This window comes from Genypterus blacodes, unplaced genomic scaffold (genome assembly GCF_046128005.1).
Source record: "Genypterus blacodes isolate CSIRO-AG114 ecotype Tasmania unplaced genomic scaffold, CSIRO-AGI_Gbla_v1 ptg000070l_1, whole genome shotgun sequence".
Lineage (NCBI taxonomy): Eukaryota > Metazoa > Chordata > Actinopteri > Ophidiiformes > Ophidiidae > Genypterus > Genypterus blacodes.
In genome coordinates, this window is record NW_027466880.1 from 2,848,621 (window position 1) to 2,869,514 (window position 20,894).

Genomic DNA, 20,894 nt, shown 5'->3' on the forward strand with positions numbered 1-20,894 from the left:
CAATAGTTATTATAAATGCTTATTCTATACTTGGCTAGTTGTATGGTTTTGTATTGGCTACATACTTCTGTATTGCTTGACTTGAAGGACAATGGGAAAAATATAATGCCAGCATCTGCCATGTCATAGCTGGCCAATCGGAACAGAGGAAACTTTAAAGGGACCATATGCAAAGCAGCCTGTTTTAGCTCAGTGTGCATGGACGTCCTGAAAAATAAAGAAATCTTTGCAATGTTAAACCCGCAAGAATGCAAAGTATGTGGTTATGGTGTCATACTCACAGCTCAATATTACTCAACATCCAATAAATTATGTTCTGGTCATTAAATAAAATCTTTTTGATTATGTAAAAAAAATTTCTAACCCTTATCAGCATCTTAATATTTGGTGTTATATTTCAGTTTATTCAATCAGGATGAGCAATGGGATCCAACCATAGAATGTACTATAAATCTCCATGAAACACTGCTGTGGAGCCACAATACACACTTTTATGATCCTAAAAAATGTGTAATCATAATAATGTGGAAGCTATGAAGCATTAATCCGACTTTGACTGTTCAGAACCTTCATATTTTGCTACGCATTCATCTAGAAACAAATGATATATGAGTGTAGGAAAGCTCAGGGGTGAGGGTGTGATGTGCCAAGCCTTTTTATTTCTCTCTGATCGTTCCTTGATCTAATCTCATACATACATGAATCACGCCTTTCATATGGCAGCACTGAACCTAAACAAAGTATGTAGACATGATACACACATAAATTGCATTGAACAAAACAGAAAATGTGTTGCCAGGTGGGTGGGGACGGTTCGGTGGCATTACTGCATGTTAACGCAACATAATTTATGGTCATTTATGGTATAAAAAAACAAGAACACATTCACAATAAGAGCCAGTAAAATAAATATTGCATATAAAAAGGCATACATGGTGATACAAGTTGTTAAAACTACAAATAACACATCTCTATTACCCAGTAAAAAATATGATAAATGTAAAACAGGATAAAAATACTTAAATATCATTGTAATAATCCCTTCATTTATGGCACCTGAGAACTGTGTTGGCAAAATTCTGACATTCACAAAGTGCATTTATCCAAATGTGACTGTCAGGTTTTAGGGTTTGAAAAGAAACTCTTGTCCCCTTTCATCAGACAAACATCATTACACGTATAGTGGCACCTTCTCTGTAAGATGGCGTGAAATTCCCTTTTAGCCAAGTCGTGCACCAATACAGGGGTCACAGAGGTCAGTGTGTGACATAATCATCCGATCATCAGATAAGGCACTGAAACATATAGCACCGCAAATATAATATAATATGGCTGACTCATCAAACACACAATCATGCCTTAAACAACGTGGAAAAATAGCAAGATTGTGTCGTTCGGTGTATCAGCAAGAATACCGGCTTAACAAAAAGAGATACACAAAATTAAAAGTACCCTGATATTGTCAGAAAAGAAAAGAAGGCAACTATGTACAGTTTAAACTCTCCAAATCAAAGTCGGATGAAAGAATGTGAGGTACAGAAGGCAACTGTTTCCAGGAAGCATCTGGACTGATAACACGCCGCGGGGCCCGACAAGCTCTCGGCGGGCTGAGCGGCGTCTCCGGGGGCCGAGCAAGTGTGCGTTTAGCTGATCTGATGGAATTTTATTGGCCTGAGGTGAAATCTTTTCTCCCTGGCTTTGCTTTTAAGTCACTCCAGATAAGATAACCTGTCTGCTCTCTGAAAGCTAAAGGCTAAGGGCTCTCTCTCTCTCTCCGCCGCCGTGTCACTGGATACAGAGGAACAAGGAAAAATCGGATTCTCTCTGATGTCTGGCGGTGTAATCTCTATGGTTCTTCTAACTTAAGAGCCAGAGTCCATGACTTGCCTCAGGACCCAAGTTCTTCCATTGATCATTTCTTCAAATGAGCCATTTCACTGGGCCAATGAAAGAATTGCATGCATGCATTTTGTTTTACCAATACAAGGTGAATTCTATGTTATTCACATGCAGAGGTTTTCCACATTACCAACTACCTCACATTATTAAAGAGCGTATTTGTCTTCTGGTCTTCTTTTATCGTGCAGCATGCTGCCTCTGGGTTCGCTCCCACCTGAACCCTCTGCTACTCCCCTGTTACAGTAATAAAAATGAGCCACAGATCACGAGCCTGTGCTTTGACATCTCCCATCCAACTGGAGGAGATCCTCCATCTGCAATTAACATCTGGAGAGGCGCCGGGAGACCAGCTGGAGCTCATGAAGTCTGATTGCAACAAATATGTTTTGAAATTAACTGGCTTCAAATGCATTTCAAGATGAAACCAAGAGCAGATTTGTACAGATTAATCTAGCCTATTACAGAAACCAGACTCATCCACAGTTCAGGAAGGCGTCTTGGGCCTGATTTACACGTCTCATGAACACATGATCTCATCATCTGAATGTATGAATACTGAGATCACATGATAATTCAACGAGTAAATGCTCAAAGAAAGCATAATGATTGGATCGCTGTCCTAAGAAACACATATTTGTGAGAAATTTCATCCTGCGACATCTGCTCTGCTCTCTCATTCACACAGATGGAAGGTGGACAGCCAATGTCGATTTATACAATTAATTTGTTACGATAAACTGTAAAATCTGTTCTCCCGTGTGTGAATACCAACAATTCACAGTACATGTGTGCTCCCCAAATCACCTCTAAATCAATACAAGTTTTGGAAGACAGTCCCAGTGATCGGAGACGCTTGACTGCAAGGGAACAACAGGACCGCTGACAATCATTACGCTCACATTATAATCTCATTTTTGACTTAAATCACTGGACGAAACAGTAATGACACTGTTAAAAACGTCAACATGGAAGGCACATTTTGGCAAAGAGACACAGTGTGGTGTTTTCTACTGACAACAAAAGCCTTAAATTACATTACAATACAAAAATAAATGGAGAGTACAATAAATAAGTCATTTAATCCTGCTATGTACAGTACTTACAATAGATTAATTTACAGTATGTACACAAAGGAGTAAACGAGGTCACGTGAAGGACGGTTTGAGCTGTAATCTGCTGTAGCACCACTGAGAGAGGAGGGAGATTCTGACACAATGAGCGCCTAGAGCTGGAGCGCCCGGCTGAATGGAGACGGAGGCTAAAAAAAGACATGCAAACAGCATTAACATTCACTCAATTACTCATAAAGACAGCTCACAAGACTCAGCAGCAGAGAACAGAAACACAACAGAAATGCAGATTCTAGTTTACAGACAGACAGAATATACCTGATTGACCACTGATGATTTGAAGACATCATATGATCCATAGATTATAATATAGTGAGATAAACTATATTATTATTGCCAGCATACACATCCCATTTCTGCCCTGAATGCTTGTTTATAATGAAACATTTACAGCCTTCGCATACAACACACCTGGACAGACACAGGTTGTTTACCAGCATCCAGTTGGCCAATCAGAAGGGGCTATTGGAAAAGAAACACCATTTTGTTTTCACTCAGCATGCACAGTGGTGCTGCCGAGGAAATGAGCACAGAACTCAACTTTTTTTGCTTGCACATTAAAGGCATGGCAGAGGTTTTCAAAATAGACCCATAAAAGAAATGAATAACCTGGAAATCTGTGTAGTATCTCCGCTTCATCAGAGTCAGACAACAGTCAGGGTCTAAGAAAAGCCTGAGCTCCAAGTAGGCCAAACTAACCTAGTAGACTATAGCAGGAAACTGTATTAAGCCACAAGATATTATCATCATTTTACTCTGACAGCGTTCCAGTCGGGTTGCAAGACTGTTTTAGTCTTATTGGAAGAGACTGAAGTCTGGCCAAGCACACAGGAGTTCAGCACTGACCCGTCACACAGTAGGTCAGTCTCAGGGCATTGCCTGCTTCGGTAATTTACAAGGTATTTTAGTAATCCTGCTTTCTGCAACAGGGGCTTTCCCATGACCACAGTTCTTGGAATAGAAAATCCAGGACCTCCATGAATCTTGATAAAAACATATCCGGTTAAGTTGCGCATCTTCCTTTCTGGAATATCCTCATAATCTACTCTTGAAAGATTTATGATGCAAATAATTCATTACCAGCTTGAAAAAATCCTTAACTTTGGTGTCATTGTTTCCTACTGTCATTTCACAGATGGGTTTGTTAATAAACGCCTCACCTGTTGGAGGTTTCATCTATTCCACTGTCACTGGCAGACTGGAGCCAGAGGAAGGGGTGCATTTACCACAGTAGCCTCCACACCTTCCTGTTACTCTGCTGCCACCCTGTGGAAACAAAACGAGCAGCATAAAACATGTGCAATGATTCTGTTAGGAAAGTATATGACAGGAAAAGGGGGAAAAACGTGAATGTTTCCAAGAAGTCCCATCCAGCATGCAGCAGTCAAATATAAAAGCTTAACAATTACACTGTAAATGAAACATGTACATGCAGCAGAAGAGGCAGTTTAATACACACATCAACAGGCAAAAAGGAAATTGCATCAGACAAGCACGCCAAAAGCACTATCCCACGCCATGAAAGCCCCAGCAAGCAGCAAGTGCTCTGTCTGATCTCCTGTGGAGTGCTGCTCTACCACCCCACTGTCACAACCTGGCTTTATTTAAACAGCCTGGAGGGCCCAGAGTGGGCCGGCTGGCTGTGGATATCAGGCTGTGAGCACTTTTTGGCATCTACAGTGCCTCCTGTTTGAGCCTTGCCAAAAAGCGCTCTCCAAGCTTGATCTACATTTCAAAAGAAGGGAGGGGGGAGAGGGGGGTTAGTACTTGAGAGAGCAGCTGCCCAATAAGGCTCCTCTCTCTGGAAGTTTATAAGCAGTCAGGGGAGTTTGGAATACAGAACCCACTTGGGACTCTGCCCAGACGGCCCCTCAGAAACAGAGAGGACATCGAGACGAGGGGAGGAGAGGAGAGGACTGCAGGGACGTGGAAGGAACCCAGCAACACAATACACACACACACAAAAACTCATCTCATCATAGACTATTTTACGCTCTCTCCCCTACGCGTTGCCTAAACGTACCTGTGATCTGTGTATATCAGCCACGGCATAGTTGCCCTCTGATGTCCAAGTTAGGTCCTCAGCCACTTTCAAACCTGTTCCTGAGAGATTGATCCCAAACCGCCCCTGAGAAAGACAGAGAGACAGGTCATCTGGGCTGCAGATTGAAAGTGGTAGAGCATTACAAGAATTACAGGAAGCATGGAAACACAAACAGCCACACTGAGTTACCACTTTATTAGGTTGACTGCAATACGACACTGCCACTAACTACAGACCTGGATCTCTGACACGGTGTGAACGAAAATTAACGATAATCTTCAAATATGTTGATTTATGGGACCGTAGTGATGCACTGAATTAGAATGTGCAGATGTTTCTGATAAAGAGTTAACTCAGTGTATAAGAACATTCACAGCGGTGATTGTTGTGATTTCAAACTAATTACAATGTTGAATCAAAAAATCCTACAGAATTCAACTTTGTGACTGTAAGACTGTTTTAGACAGGCAACTTTAACTTTACTACTCTCCAGGCTCAGACCTCACAACTTCAGAAATCCCCAGATTGCTCAAATCAAATCATCACATCTCAAATCTCAGGAGCACCTTTCCTGTGATCTGATGTTAAAATTAAATAATTTTAAGATAATTTTGAATGATTTGTGTAAACCATACACCTTTGGGAAATGTGCAAGTTACACAAAAACTGAAATATTTAGTTCCATTTAGAGAATACAGAGTTGAAAGTCTGCCTACTAGTTGGATACACTCCATCAAGCAGTGTATACACACACACTCACACACACATAGAGTACACACAGAGTACTCTTGTCTGACAGCTATTTAGGACACCACGCTGGAGACACTGAAACACTGTGGCGGTGCTGCAGGGCTTTGTGATCATTCCCCCTCTTGCTGTTATATAATTACAGCTGTTGCAGTTCTCACCTGTGGACAGCGGGTGGCACTGTAGCAGTCTCCAGCTGTGGCAAACGGAACTCTCTGGCCTTCCCGGGTCGCGGCAAACTGCCAGTCTGTAGCTACAGACAAGCAAAGCAAAAGAAGTTGACGTGCACATGAAAGTGGAGATGTGTTTTGAGTTGCTGTTGTAATGTTGCATAATGATAGTGTACAGATTCCATAGTGACCAAGCCTTAATTTAACTTAAATATGGCCTTAACTTTAAGGTCACCCTCAATCTGATGATCTGCTTAGAGCAGCTTCATGTAATGTGTGTTGCCTAAACCAAACGTGAAGACATCTTGAGCCAATTAACCCTTGTGAGTGTGGACATAATTAAATGGCCCGGGAGGATCTCATTCGAGAGGGAGTGCAAAAAGGCCGCAAGCTTTAACATTTTGATGACATTTAGTTGGAGTCATGTGTACATTGGTGTAATCATCACCATCATCTATTCGCATAATGCACAGCACACAGACGAGTTCAGGGCGACTCACTAATGACGTGCATCTTGCTGATGTCCAGGCGGACTTTGGAGAAAGTGGAGAGCCCGGCGGCGGCATAGTCTCTCCGACAGTCACAATCTTCTTTCCTGGAACCGTTTGCTGGACACTGGGTGGGGTCATTGAGCCTGGAAACCACAAATTTGAATCATTCACACACTTAACCAGGAGTCCAGTCTGTCTTGTAATGAAACAGGTTGCCCATATGCTGTGAAGTGTTCACCTGAAGCCAAAGATCTCTGAGAAATTCTCCCCTTCTCCAGTCGTCAAGGTGATGTACTCCTGAGGCATCTCCGTCTGCATTCCTGCACAGTAGACCTGACGAGAAGGGAGCAGAGGGAGGATTAATGGTGGGGTGGTGGTGGTGGTAGGAGGGGTGTGTGTGATGTCCAAAAAAAGGAGAGGAACAAGGAGAGGAGACAGAGGGAAAGCAAGGGAGGTGAAGAACAGAGGACATCGTAACAGGGTAAGAACAGAGTGCTGTGAAATGTGCTGCAACTGTTTGTAATGGTAAACTTCAAGCCACAGTTGCAAAGGTTTGCCTGAACACAGACGAGTAGGGATCAATCTGAAGCACACAGAGAGAGAGAGAGAGAGAGAGAGAAAGAGAGAGAGAGAGAGAGAGAGAGAGAGACTGCAGCAAAGCGCTTTGTCGTTGTTTGAGTCATCTGAGACATAAGGCAGAGGGTCAAGCTTTTCAACCATCTCTCTCCCTCCTCTTCCGTCAAACCTATTATTTCTTCATAAAAGGCGCTTTGTGCCTCTATGAAATAATAATGGGATGATATTACCTTGAGTGCTTTTCCTTGAATACTGAGGAAGTGTTCGCTGTCTGGTAAGGGGCCATTCATACGCCGGACGTCTCGACAGCTTGCGGGCAAATGGCCTGCGTGACGCACAGAAAGAGTGGAGGCAAGTGGGCGTCAGTGCAACAGAGACTATACAATCAACATATGCACACATGCACACGCACACATTTCAAGAGTGAGGTCAAGTGTGACAAATCTCTGCACTGAATCAAAGAAAACGAAGAGCCACTTTGTCTTTGATGCCCCGTCCTGCTGGAGGGGAGTTAATACGCCACGACGTGCAACTTTCATGTTTGCCTTGGGTCGTAAATTTTTCAAACCAAAAGGCCAAATATCGGCGTTGACCCCATCCGCTTCGACTCATGCTGGACTTTGCCTCGGCGTACAGTACACCTGGTAGCTGTAGTGTTTGCTCCAGAGCGCTAGTTTTCACGCGTAACTTACAGCTTGGGTTTCGGCAGACGTTTCTGGCTTCGGGCCTGACGTTGGCAGAACACTCGCCGCTTCCCTGTCCATCCACTGACACACACTGCACCATTCTCTCCATCACTCCATCGCCACAGCTCACAGAACACTGGAAGAGAGGAGAGTCATGACAGGTTGATGAATACTTCATACTTTCCATATACTATTACCCACAATGGCTTTAACAGCAGGCACAAGTGGACTTACAAAGCAAACCCTGAAATCCTAATGGACACGTGGCTGAGTACAAACCATGATCATCAATCATATCCCTATCTTTATTAGTTTGGGCGGTTTTAAGAGAAATTGATGGCGGCGATATAGTTCTGGCTTGAGTTCCATATTTGGGATATATTAATACAATTTGTACTTTATGGAATCAGCAAGATCTGGACTAGATGATTAAAACAATTAAGCGGATGTGCCTCAATGATCTAGGCTCTTGGCCCATGGCCCACCTCCCCACAAAACACACACATCCACCTAGACCCACACACAGACCTGCTGTATCAAGACAAAAACATAACCTTGGTGTAGGTAATTAATTACAAAGAATGACTTTGGCCTACCTTTAGTCATTTTTCACATATGAGGCGTCACAAAAGACTAACAAACACTACAAAAGACTCGAAGTGGCCATGGCCTTCCTCACCGGTCCCCAGACTCCAACCCTCCACTCCTGTGGCGGAGGGCACGGGTCCAGATTACAGGGCAGGTAGCTCTCAGGGGGGGTCCCGGGGCAGTTGGACGAAGACTGATGGCCATACTCATAGTTGTCATTCTCGGCATGCACCTCGCTGCAGGAGACCTGACGCCACCGGTAACTCTGGCCACAGCTGGATGAGCACTGGAGGGGAGAGAGTGAGGAGCTGGCATGAAATGCAGGGGATGCGTTTATGTATGTACGTGACTTTGTCCCCTCAGAAAACATGGGGCATAGTGTTTTCAGCATAGTATTACTATTAATTTTCGATTATATCATACATATAACATCCTTCATTACATGTTAAGCCCTTTGAGACATTCTATTTTCTTTGGCTACACAAATAAACTTGACTTGAACTAATCTTATCTTAGTAATATTCATGATCACCCTCGTGCTCAGCTCTCACCTCAGTCCATTCCCCTGTGATCCAGATGAACTCACAGGCCTGGGTGTTGCAGCTCTCTAACTCAGGGGGTCTAATCTGGTTCACACAGTACATCTCATGGATCTCTTTCTGGTTGTGGTCCACACAATGCAAGGCTCGCCGTCTGTGGCCAGATCCACATGACTTACTGCACTGTAGTGACAGAGAGAAGACAGAGATCGGCCTTTTGCAGTGATGCCAAATCATTAATGGTGTGTATGTTAGTTGATCAAAGTGGACGTGATTGCATTGGTGCATCTGGTCAGCTAAAAATAGATGTGTGTGCGTGTGTTGAGTCAAAGACAGGCTGCGATTATTAACAAACCCTGGCGTAACATTGTCCGGGAACAGCACAGAGTATAAGACTGTGATGTTTCTTCTTGTAAAAGTCTATGTTAAGAGCATATACCTAAACCACATGGAAACATGGAAGAGAGATGTCAAAACAGCAGATAAGAGCCTGGAGGAAAAGTATGTGTCGCTGAGTAGAAGAACCTGAAGTGAGGACACGGCCGCTTCGCAGTTACACAACGTCTAAACTCTTGAAGGTGTTGATCGTTTACATTCTGTGCCGGTTGAAAGGTCACAACTGCCTGCCAGACTTCAGCACTGTGCCATAAACAAGGCCAGGCTCAAGACTTTCATGCTAATTCCACAAAATAAAAGACACACATTCTCCACACACGCCCACATAGAGCTTTGTTCTGCCTGAGGTTTCTACCCGTTAAAGGGAAGTTGCTGCTGTTGCCAAGTGTCTGCTCAAGGGGTAATGTTTGTGTGTAATGTAATTTGGGCAATTTTCAACAAAAATCTAATTTCCATAACTTCAAAGAGAACACTTACACTTGAATTGTGACTGACCACAAACCAATGCTAAGCTATAACTCTTCAAGTCTTTGAATTCACCAATGTTGATTTTCCTTTTGCCGTTGCTATAACAGCAGAGTCCTTAGATTACACTTTTCCTGAAAACCTTGAACCATAACAACGGCTTTCTATCTTCAAGCGCATGTAGAACACTCAGCTATTATGACAGTTCAGTTCACCAAAGTGGCATGTCAAGCCCGACAAATTTTAGGAAGAACACCCACTTGCGTCAGAAAACACTCTGTGACATAACAAATGCCGCTGGCTCCGGCTGGGCTGCATCACTTTTAATATGTTGAACACTGTCAAACAACAGAAATACTCGGAACTGTTAATGTGAGTTATGCTGTCCTGCTGCAGCCTGCTATAGCGGCGTTTGTGCATGTATTGTTTATTCTGACAATAGTGCTAAGCTGCAATGCATAAACCTTATTCCCTAAGAGCTACAGGAACAAACTAGGCCTATATGCAAAGAAGTGAGGTAATATAAACAAAAGATGGATTTCAACTCCAAATACTAATAATCACACTTAGGGTGTATTTGATTAGGGAGCATTTCTGTTCTAAATTCATAGAATAAACTAAAAACCTTGGCACTCAGTTGCACCAGGTGAGACGGTGTAATTACCTCCAGCTGTTTTTGGCATGCAGGACACTGAGGCAGGGAGCTACAGCACTCTCCCAAAAACTAATTAGACGCCCCTTTAAGAGAAGGTATTTCATGCTGTTCACTGACCCAGATTCAACATAATAAAGATCAAGCATGGATGCAGCTGCCTGTTCCAATAATCTAAACTCTCACTAAGGATCGGTAGCCTGCAGGAAAGTGCTGAACTTAACCCTGCAGGAGCATAATCATGAAGTTTATAATCGTGACTGCAACCTTATTTTCTTTGTTCATTGATCTTCAGATGTCTCTAGCAGTAATGTACATATTATAAACTAATAACAATATTCAAATCATGAACATTATTGTCCTCATTTACATTCTTGCTCTTAAATTTCTGGAGTATAAAGTCATTTCTTATACTGCCTACGTAATCTTAAAATCATTGATATCAAATCAAATTATAATTTTCAGAGCCCTGTAGGGAAATTTGTCATGTGTATTTAGACAATCCTAACTATTGTAGGAGCAGGGGGCAGCTACTGCACAGCGCCCAGGGAACAATTCCAGGTCTACAGGTACAAGTGCATTGGTAAAGGGCAATGGCAGGATCATTAACCTAGCACATGTTTTTCGATGGTGGGAAACAGGAGAGGCTGGAGGAGCCCTTGAAACACAGGCAGAACATTCAAAGTCTCAAAGGGCCATGGCTTTAGGAACCTACTTCTACTGCTACTACTACTACTGCTACTGATGACAATAATGATAACAATAATAATAAAGTATACCAAATAATAATCTTCATAACACTGTTGTTGTTGTTGTTGATTCAAGACTTTCAAAAATAAAATCTATTAAAAATAAAATAACTCAATAATTATTAGAAATTATCTGGCATTCAACCAAATTCGGTGAAAACTAATAATAACAAAAAAGTCATCAGGGTGATCAAGGTGGTAACGTTTGAACTTTACAGCCAATCAGTAATTTGGACGAACTGAAGTCGACTGGCGCGAGGATTCCTGGAACCAAAACAGCCGAAAACACAAGCCGGAACACGTGACTTCCATGAGGGGCACTCCGGCAGCCTCGCGCCCTCCCCCCTCCGTCCGCACCTCCTGTCAGCCGCGTTCGGTGAAGCAGAGCCGCAATGACGGAGCACTTTCACCCAGAGCGTAAATTGCGCTAAAACTGCTCCTCTCCCTCCCTCCCTCCCTCCTTACAGGCACCCGTAATGCCCCCCCCCGTCCCTCGCCTCACTGGCTTACCGGCTGCCAGTCTCCCTCTCTCCAGCGGTACCGGGTAGGACAGTCCGCGGCCCTGCAGCTCTGGCTAGACGCGGGTCTGGAGCGCTGCGGGCACTCGGTCTCCAGCGGGCTCCGGCGGTCTCCGACCTGGCAGAAGACCTCCCTGCGCTGGACCCCGTCACCGCACGACGCAGAGCACTAGACGGGGGGGGGGACAGGTAAGACTTACGTTAATCACTTACGTTTATCACTGTATGTTAGAACAGCCAATAAGCTTCTGACTTTCATAGATGTGTTTTTTATCAACATTTATCCAAGGAAATTTATGTTTCTGACGTCATTTACTACATAATACAATACTAGATTCTATTCTTTTCGTGTTCTGTTTCTGTTTTCTACTTGATGTAACTTCATTTTCTTGACTCAAAAATGGCTCAAGCTCAAATTTACAATCATTCAAAGTTTAGCCTATATTAAATGATAATATCTTTTAACACCTACTTTAATGATGTAAATAAATATCACAAACTCTTCGATAATGTTTGAAGAACTGCCTTCAAGCCCCTGAATCTGTATTTAAGGTTGATATTGAGACAAATGCTGACATTTTCATTTGCAGAAATTCAAAGCACAGGGAGGCTGGAGCCGGGAACATTTGTGGTTTTGTGAAACTGTGCCGCAGCTGTATGGTTTTGAGTGAAAATGTGTGCGATGTAACAGAGAACACAACGACTGGTTTGAACCCATTTTGTTGTTGTTTTTATCCCCTGTTGTCTTCACCCATCAATCCAGATGACTGAAACAGTCACATGATTTTGCATATTGTAGCTTAACAATGCATTATGGTTTCCTGGAGATTTTTTAAGTTTTAAGTAACCAATGTTGTGTTTCCCATATTTCATCATGATGTCACCAGAGAGAGAGAGAGATAATGGAAGGGAGAGAGAGAGAATCACTGCCAAAGGAATAGTGGTGGTGCCTTGTCACAGTTTGCACACCCACACGCACACACACCAGTCTCTTTCACACTTACTAATTGCCATTCCCATGTAATACAACTTTTATTGGTTATGATCTGACTCTGCATTTCAGCTGTTATACCACAAGGAACCCTTATTGCATCATAGGTAATCGTGCGAGCCTCGTGTGGAGCATAATCTTCTCCTGGCCTGCGTCCCGCTCCACAGCTGTTCGGCACAGACGCACATCCTATCTGAGGTATGGAGCGCAGATGTGGCTCGCCGCTCGAACTTATAGCCACTGGGGTGATTTAAGAAAAAGAGGACGCGAAAGAAAAGAGGGAAGAGAAACAGAAGAGAGGGAAGAAAGAGGGAAAGGGCACTAAGGCTCTCCAGCAGCCCAGGTGCAATTTGTGAGTATCTCTGGCATGATGACGTGAGTGGATTTCCTCTCTAGCGAAGCAGAAAAGACCAACATGTGGTTCCCATTCGGAGGGGAAAGAGCCATTGGAAGAGCTGAGACAGAAAGAGGGCGAGGACATGAAAGAAAAAGTGATCAGTGGGGGGAAAGAGCAATAGAGAGAGAGGATAAAAGGGACAGGGAGGGGAGGAAAAGAATGGCCGGAGGAAGCGAAAAAAGGGGAGCTCTGCACTGGCTGGACATGACCTCGGCTCGGGCTTAGATCAAAGAGGCGTGTACGTCCCTCCTGATGTCGCACTTAGTGTTCTGTGGTGTCGCAGCCCTGCGTACACCACCTCAAGCCCTTGGCTTCCAGCTGCCTTCAACCACAGCGAGACGCTTAACGGCACACTGACTTAGTTAGTGGCCTGGCATGGTAAAATAGAGACCACAGCAGACAGTGAAATACAGCTACAGTGTTGTCCTGCAGATGTTTTTTTACACACACACACACACACAAAGACTTGCCTGCAAGCTGGTAAGCATTAAAGTGGAAAGAGGGAAAATAAAGCTTACACGTCTGGCAGCGTGAGAACGCCGCGATAGAGGAGTGTTTTACAGCAGGGTCACTGAGTCCTACCTCGTCCCAGTTGCCAGTCTTCCATTTCGGGCATCGGCCTCCTCGACAACGCCTCTGCTTGCCGGGTTTAGGTGACAGGTGCTGGCAGCTCTCCTCTTGGATGGGCAGGCCCGACCGGGTCATGCAGCTCACTTTACGGTGCTTCAACCCACGACCGCAGGAGGATGAACACTGCAAGATGTCAAAAGTCAGAAGAGAGGTGAATAGAAATTTGTGTTGGAAAGAAAAATCATGGATATTCAGATTAGCTAATTAGTTAATTTTGGATTTGGAAAACTCCACTCAATAAAGATATGACTTCACATGTATTGTCTGGGTAAACGTCAATATAATGTGGACTCTATAAAGAGTTGAGCTTGAGGCCCATTTCCACGTGGGGATCTCATCCAATGGGAAAACATGCTGCATCAGCCCGGCAGCAGTTTGTTTCACCTCCGGGTTCACCGAGTTGCTGAAATCCTGACTTACTGTGACAGGCAGACCGCCCCCCTTCAAGCCCCCACAACCCCAACCCCAACCCCAACCCCAACCCCTCCCACACACACACACAGGCAGGAGGGAGTGGAGAAGGGCTCTTGGATGGTGCTCGGATAATGAAAGGGGGCGTTGTGCGCACGGATGGATGGGAAGCGACAGGCTCGGGGTTGAATGAGTACGCGGCCCCCAGTGTGTGGTGCTGTCCTGAGCAGCGAGGACAGGAACACACCGTGACCTCTCACCTCATTCAGGGGATGGGAAGGAAAGGTGGAAGGGGAGGAAGGGTCTCGATAGACGGGGCTAATAAAATGCTGATTTCATTTTCACCCTTGCCCCCAGCAGTCACAATTTGAGATAATCCACAATATTTCAAACTACTTTTTTGTGCAAAGAATAAAGAAAGTAAGCATAAATATAAATGTGTTTTCTTGTGTGTGCTTTTTCTTAATAAACGTGGTAAGTGTGGGCAGTGTTGTGTGTGTATGTGATGTACAGTTAGTATGCACTCCTTTTACTGAACTGTAGCAAATACAATATAATACTTATTTAGAAGCATCTTTGTTGTAAATATTGCTGCAAAGGTAGTATTTCGACACCTTCTTAAACTTTTGGCTGTAGGCAATTTTACCAGAGGTGGCAAGCATCATGAAGAGATGATTTAGGCAAAAAAAAAAAAAATGTCCTGAAATTTTTGACTTTCATGTTGGCCAGTGACGATTTGTATGTCACTGGCCAACATGAAACACAATAGAACACAATAATTGTTGGACATAAAGCACAGAAAAAGTCTTGCACAATTTGTTGGGCGTTAGTGAGAAATTACAGGGGGAATATTGCTTGCTAGTAAAGATAAAGATCATTAAAAGTCTTAAGGTTAGAATTGTTTTGTTTACATGTTACAAGGGATTTCCTACTAAATATCTTCATTGATATAAAGGAAATGGAATGATCAGTACAGAAATACCTAAGCTTGAATATTTGACCTCGCCTGATGGTCTTGGTCTGAGAAATACATTTTGCAGAATGCCCACACAGGTAGGTGGAGCCAAAAGTCTGCCCTCGTAGGGAATGAAAGGAGTGGTGTGTGTGTGACAGAGAGTGTGTGTGCACGGGTGCGTGCGCGGGTGCGTGCTTGCCTGCGTCTTTGTACGTCAATCGATCATATTGCGGGGGATAACAGCACACACTTTCATTTAAGAAGAGATTACGGGTTATGAGTAGGAAATCTGTTCCTTCTGTTTATTATTGTAATATTCACATGATTACAAAGATGGCGAAAGAAAGGACTTTGGGCAAGTTGAAGTCCGGGTCCATTTCGCACCTCACCACACCCACCTAATCAAGATGAAAAGTTGGCGTGGTTTGACCAAACAGTCAGTTGGAGGCGGAAACCACCTGTATGTTGCTATACTTTCAAATGAAGCATACTCATAAATTAATATTGAAATGAAAGTTAGTATTATAAGTATTATATTAATATAAAGTATTATAAGTATTAAAATTTACTTAAGCTATATGCAGCTTTGGCTGTTGAAGAATGAACTTCTGAAGAGGGTTCAGTGGAGCAGCATTTTGATGTAAATTCTTCAAATGCCAGAATTAAAATCAAAAAACTTCATGAAATCCCTTGGGGCTTCACGTCATCACTTTCCATAGCAGGCAGTGTTTGGGAATCCTGGTGAACAGGAGTGTTTTTGCTCGGTCCAGCCCTGAACAGATAACATTTCACCCCCCGGAATCACCGTCATTTCCCAGAACTGTGCTGACGGGATGAAGGGGCCCCACCCCAGATCAAACGTGACCTCTGACCCACCAATGCACTCTGGCATTGTTTTGCTGTTGCCCCGTCATACGAATCGCTATCACTGGCGCCCGCCATCGGGTCGCTGTCATCAACTTGCATTAGACCAGAGCAAAGGGGCCTGACAGAAAGGGGCAAAGGGCGCTGCCAACTTCATAGACATGCACACGTCACCAGGCATCCCCCCAAAAAAGGCCACGGTCGGCATTAAGAATGAATGGATGCAGGAAATGACATGGAGGGGGGGAGGGGGCATAGCAAAGCATTGTCACATACAAAGAAGATTTACCTTGATAGGAAGAGCTTTGAACTCTTGACACACACAGTCAAAGCATGATTGCTCAAAGAGGTTAGAGGCCCTGACCGCATAAAACAACAAAGATATTGCTCAGTGAATTGTGCGTTTTCATTCAGCAAAAACAGCCTTTGAAAAGACGAGTGAAGAGGACTGCATTACAAGCTTTTTGCTGGACCGCTCTATAAAAAGCTGTAGGTAAATGAGAGTGTGCGTCTAAATCAAAGTGCATGTTGTAATTATAAAGAAGAAAAAGATCAGCTTGATTTAGACTTTGCAAAGTGATGCACAGAGCTGCAAGAGCTCACATTGTTAGTAGTCCTTTTCTCATCTCTATCTGATATCATCTTTACAGCTATTATGTGGCATAAATGACCATCCTCTGAGATGTGATGTCTATAAGAGAGATTAAATTTGATGGCAGCAACATGTGTTGTCCTGCAGATGACATACCAACATGTTTTGCTCAAATAAAAATGAAAGAAGCCTTTAATAGTACCTCTACTTCACTTTAATCGTAACCTTTTCTGAAAATGAACAGAAATTCAACAAATCCATAAAAAAAAATTAAATATTGACAAAACATATTGATGTAACAATAAATACAAGTAATTACATAAATATACAGAAATGTTCTTGAAACAGACTAATACTGCCATTTTTGAATGAGAGACATGCAAATTACTTATTTCAAGAGCCTGTTTATATACTGTAGTATTTGTACAGTACTAATATTGCTGTTTGTACCAAGATCAAAACAAAAAACTATGCAGACAAATGAAGTCTGAAGATTGTGTTCTACTGTCAGTGAATCGCCCTGCATTTGACTTAAGGCTGCCTTAGCATCACACATGTGGGAGACATTACAAGCATTAGTTTTCATTAGTAAATGGTGTGGTAAAAGAAAAATGTTATTACTGCTGTGTTAACAGGCCCTTAAAATAAGTGTGATGTCAGTACAGACATTTATGAACAGGAGGAGTCGACTGGGTGGGCTGCAGGTAAAAGTTACCCCTAACCAAAGATTTGAGGTGCCCTCCATCGGCATTATGAGGAGAAGATGGCACAGACCGTTGATCTGTGTTTTGGGCCGTCAACTGCACTGGATAGTTTACAAATAAGTCCTTAATTTTAAGCGGTAAAAATCCCTCCAGTGCAAGGCAGAGAAATGTACGGCCGGGGTGGGGATGGGGGCGGGGGGCAATCATAACAGAGACTGAGGTAGACACATTAGGTTGGCTCAGAGAAAGAGCTCTAGATTAAAAACACAATAAACTTCCTCTGTGGTCAAAATACATTTCAACAGGTAAGATATCTTTTTAGTTTTTTTAGACTGATATGACACAATTTTATATTTTAAATCAAACCTATGGCACGCTTTCAGTTTGGCTTAATCCACAAACTGCTCTTTGAAAGAAAGAAAGAAAACAGTAATATATCATGATAAAGATCTACCCAACCAGAAATTTGATTGTGCATTTTGATACACAATTATAGTTAAATGTGTGGTTGTGTTTGCATTTTGTTCCAAGTGAGGTATTGTTGAGCATAACATCATTAGCAACTTAAAAAGTAAATAATAACTAACACAATATAGACACACCGATATCAAGCACCTTTGGAGCAGAGCGCTTTGAACATTTGGTTTTGGTATGCTTCGTAAATTTAGGTTAAAAGATGGCCATTAGTTTAAATTATAACAAACCTGGCGAGACACTTTATTTTACAGTGCTATGATAGCTGCTGTTTACTCAGTGTTCCTACGGAAATGGGACACTGGATATTCTAGGAACATTGGTGTCACTAAGTTCAATATGATTGATACTCAGTGACAACATTATTTTGAAACCACACTACTGTTGATTTCTTAGCAGGGTTTAGATTCATGAACTGTAAAACAAAGTGTAAAATTAAGATTAGTAACTCTAAAAAACCACATGTGCCTTGAGACAAATTGAATTTTTGATACAATAACCATTACAAAGATGAACTATATAGTTTTCCAAAGTAAACAGCCCAAATATATTCCCCTTGTGTGATGGTGCTTTAAAGTTCATACTTGAACAACCAACAGTTTTGTGTAGCACCGAACACTGTGGGATTATGGGATTATCCATTCTTTGGATTCTAATACAACAAAGCATCATATATTCCTGATATACAAAAACATTCATCAGTATTTGCATATGAACAAGGTTTGGCTAAATGAGTGAATACAAAGAGCTAAGACACAAATTGAAACGTTTTAAAAGTAAATGCTATATACAGTACAAATGATAAAAGGACATATATCTTAATAAATTATCTTAAAAAACAATATTTTACAAACTAACTTTGATTGCAGTACAAAGTCATCCTGAATTTATTTTAATACTGATACAAGGCTCAACAGTTTTATGGTTACTAAGACTGATGCTCTCGTGCTCACATAGGTCATTGAAGCACGTTGTTGTACTTTTTGGCATATTGTTAGTGAAAGTAACTTCACCACATTTAAGTGCAACAGCAGTTAAATTTCCAAAAACCTTGAACAATGACCAATCGCAGGCACCAGAGAGGGCGCTGAGGGGTATGGAGCACCGAGTGCAACACAGAGGCTTTCCTATGTCAAATGTGCCACAAAATTTATATTTTCATGACAAAGTCAAGTAACATTTATGTATTGATGTATTTGCTCCATATAATGAGTCATTTGTATTTTGTCAATGAAAACATAATACAGAAATAAACTAAATGCAAATGACTCTTTGTCTTTTGTGGACAATATCCATCAAGGTGTTAATTGGTTTTGTCATTAAAATACACATTTCTTGGCACATTTCGTACATGAAATCCTCTGTGTTACACTAAAAAGGGAGGGTTTGATATGTTCAGCACATCCTGTCTGTATAAAATGTAATGCTGTACTGTTACTTTGTAAATAGGTTGTTAAACAAGGTATAGAATACTGATTATGAGCGTACCGAGCTCCAAGGGTCTGTGCTCCAGTGGGGGCTAGACGGGCACGGATGAGTATTGCACTGCTCACGATCTGGTGGCTTGTCATGAATCTCACAGCTCAGATCATTGAACCGCTCCCCGTTTGGACGCTGACATACCACCAGTCTTGTCTTTATGCCACCGCCGCATGGCTTGGTGCACTGCAGACAATAGGAAGAAAATTGTGTGTGATCAGGCATTTTCAGTCTGCCAATACTGTGTGTATAGAGCAGGAAATCTAGCACTAACTTAAAACCTACACAATCGAAGCAAATGAATATCATGAATCTTAAAGTAGACAAATTTCCTTCCACTTAAGAGTGACTGACTGACTAGTGTCTGGCAAGAAAGACACACCAGCCGGGGCAAATGGTAGGCTGAGTGCTTGTCTTACCTCTCCCCAGTTGCCATAGATCCATTGCGGACACGGCCCGGACTCACAGGAGCGCTGCTCGATGGGCTTGGCGCGATCCTCACAGCTGTTGGCATCGTAGCCGTTCTCATCCTGGCACACAACTACACGACGCTGAAAGCCTCCAGCACATGTGCTAGAGCACTGTTGGGTGAGGAATGCAAGTGGTCAGGTAGATCGGTCACATACACACACACACAAACACACACAGTTGAACAGTGCAATGTACTGTATGTCTACACGAGCCCCTGATATATACAACGCACACAAATAACATAATCATAAAAGTGCAGCATATGCACTTGTGTGTTCACTCCTACTAAATAGCAGAAATTCAAAGAACAATGCTACGCAACATCTTGTGTCAAATAACGAACCATGTCTGATGCTATATTAAACAGCACATCCTCAGTCTAGAGGAAGGAAGAGATGCCAGGAATAGCTTGCATCATTTCCCAGAGTTACTTAAAGGTCAAAGTTTTTTTGGGACAGAGATACTAACTAACCCACACTAATCACACTGTCCTGAAGTGTTACAGCACACTGGCTATAGCCTTGTGTTAAAGTCATGCACCAGCGATTCCACAAAATATAATCATTTTGGGGAAAATAAAATCTGAACTAGGTCACTGACTTTTTATTTGTAAGATTCAGCATTCTGGATATTTGGTGTTCACTTACCAGGTCTGTAGGCCGCTATGGATCCATGCTGCCATTTCTTCAACAGCTCAAATATAGAAGTTACGTACGCCGCAATAAAAGATAAACGTATCTTGTGGATTCCCAAACAGAACTGTGTGACGGTAACGCCTTGTCAAGTACATTTTTTCTTTGTGTGCTATTTTGGGCCTATATGTTCGAAACATTCTCCCAGCTCCATCTCGTTATGGGATATTTCAGGGTCAAATGTCATAGGAAAATCCTTTCTATTGCAACAGTGAACAGATTTATATGTTACTAAACATAGAATGTCATGTAGAGGAATTTTGAGAGGAATTTTTAGAGGCTTTTAGACGCGTTCCACATATCCATACATCTCCATTCTACGGCTACAACAGCCTGGTAAGTGAATGCCAAAAATCTTAAAGATGCTCAATTTTACAAGTAAACAAAAACAAACAATAAACAATGTCAGTGACATATTTCAGATGCAATTTTCCTGAAAAGAAAGAATGCTCATAACAGCTAAATTTTGTGAGACACAGATGGATCTTAAAAAGAGGGTAAGAACTTCAATGCTGTCAGATATGAGTAAATTCTTTCCACTCACACAGTAAACAATATGACCGTAGGATGATGCAAACATTTGT

At 42.4% G+C, this 20,894-nt stretch overlaps 1 protein-coding gene across 1 annotated transcript in view; it reads right to left on the bottom strand.

The window, feature by feature from the left end:
- Positions 1-651: 651 nt before the first annotated feature.
- Positions 652-20,894, bottom strand: part of adamts9 (ADAM metallopeptidase with thrombospondin type 1 motif, 9) — a 44,622-nt gene continuing 24,379 nt past the window's right edge. Inside the window, exons 27-40 of the mRNA XM_076156895.1 lie at positions 19,567-19,728; positions 19,157-19,333; positions 13,621-13,791; positions 11,643-11,819; positions 8,883-9,053; positions 8,423-8,617; positions 7,750-7,879; positions 7,288-7,382; positions 6,720-6,814; positions 6,491-6,624; positions 5,982-6,073; positions 5,053-5,157; positions 4,190-4,295; positions 652-3,157 (exon numbers count right to left, since the gene is read on the bottom strand). Of these exons, the coding sequence (XP_076013010.1) occupies positions 4,206-4,295; positions 5,053-5,157; positions 5,982-6,073; positions 6,491-6,624; positions 6,720-6,814; positions 7,288-7,382; positions 7,750-7,879; positions 8,423-8,617; positions 8,883-9,053; positions 11,643-11,819; positions 13,621-13,791; positions 19,157-19,333; positions 19,567-19,728 (1,794 nt within the window). The 3' untranslated portion in view covers positions 652-3,157; positions 4,190-4,205. The remainder of the gene's footprint in view (positions 3,158-4,189; positions 4,296-5,052; positions 5,158-5,981; positions 6,074-6,490; positions 6,625-6,719; positions 6,815-7,287; positions 7,383-7,749; positions 7,880-8,422; positions 8,618-8,882; positions 9,054-11,642; positions 11,820-13,620; positions 13,792-19,156; positions 19,334-19,566; positions 19,729-20,894) is intronic.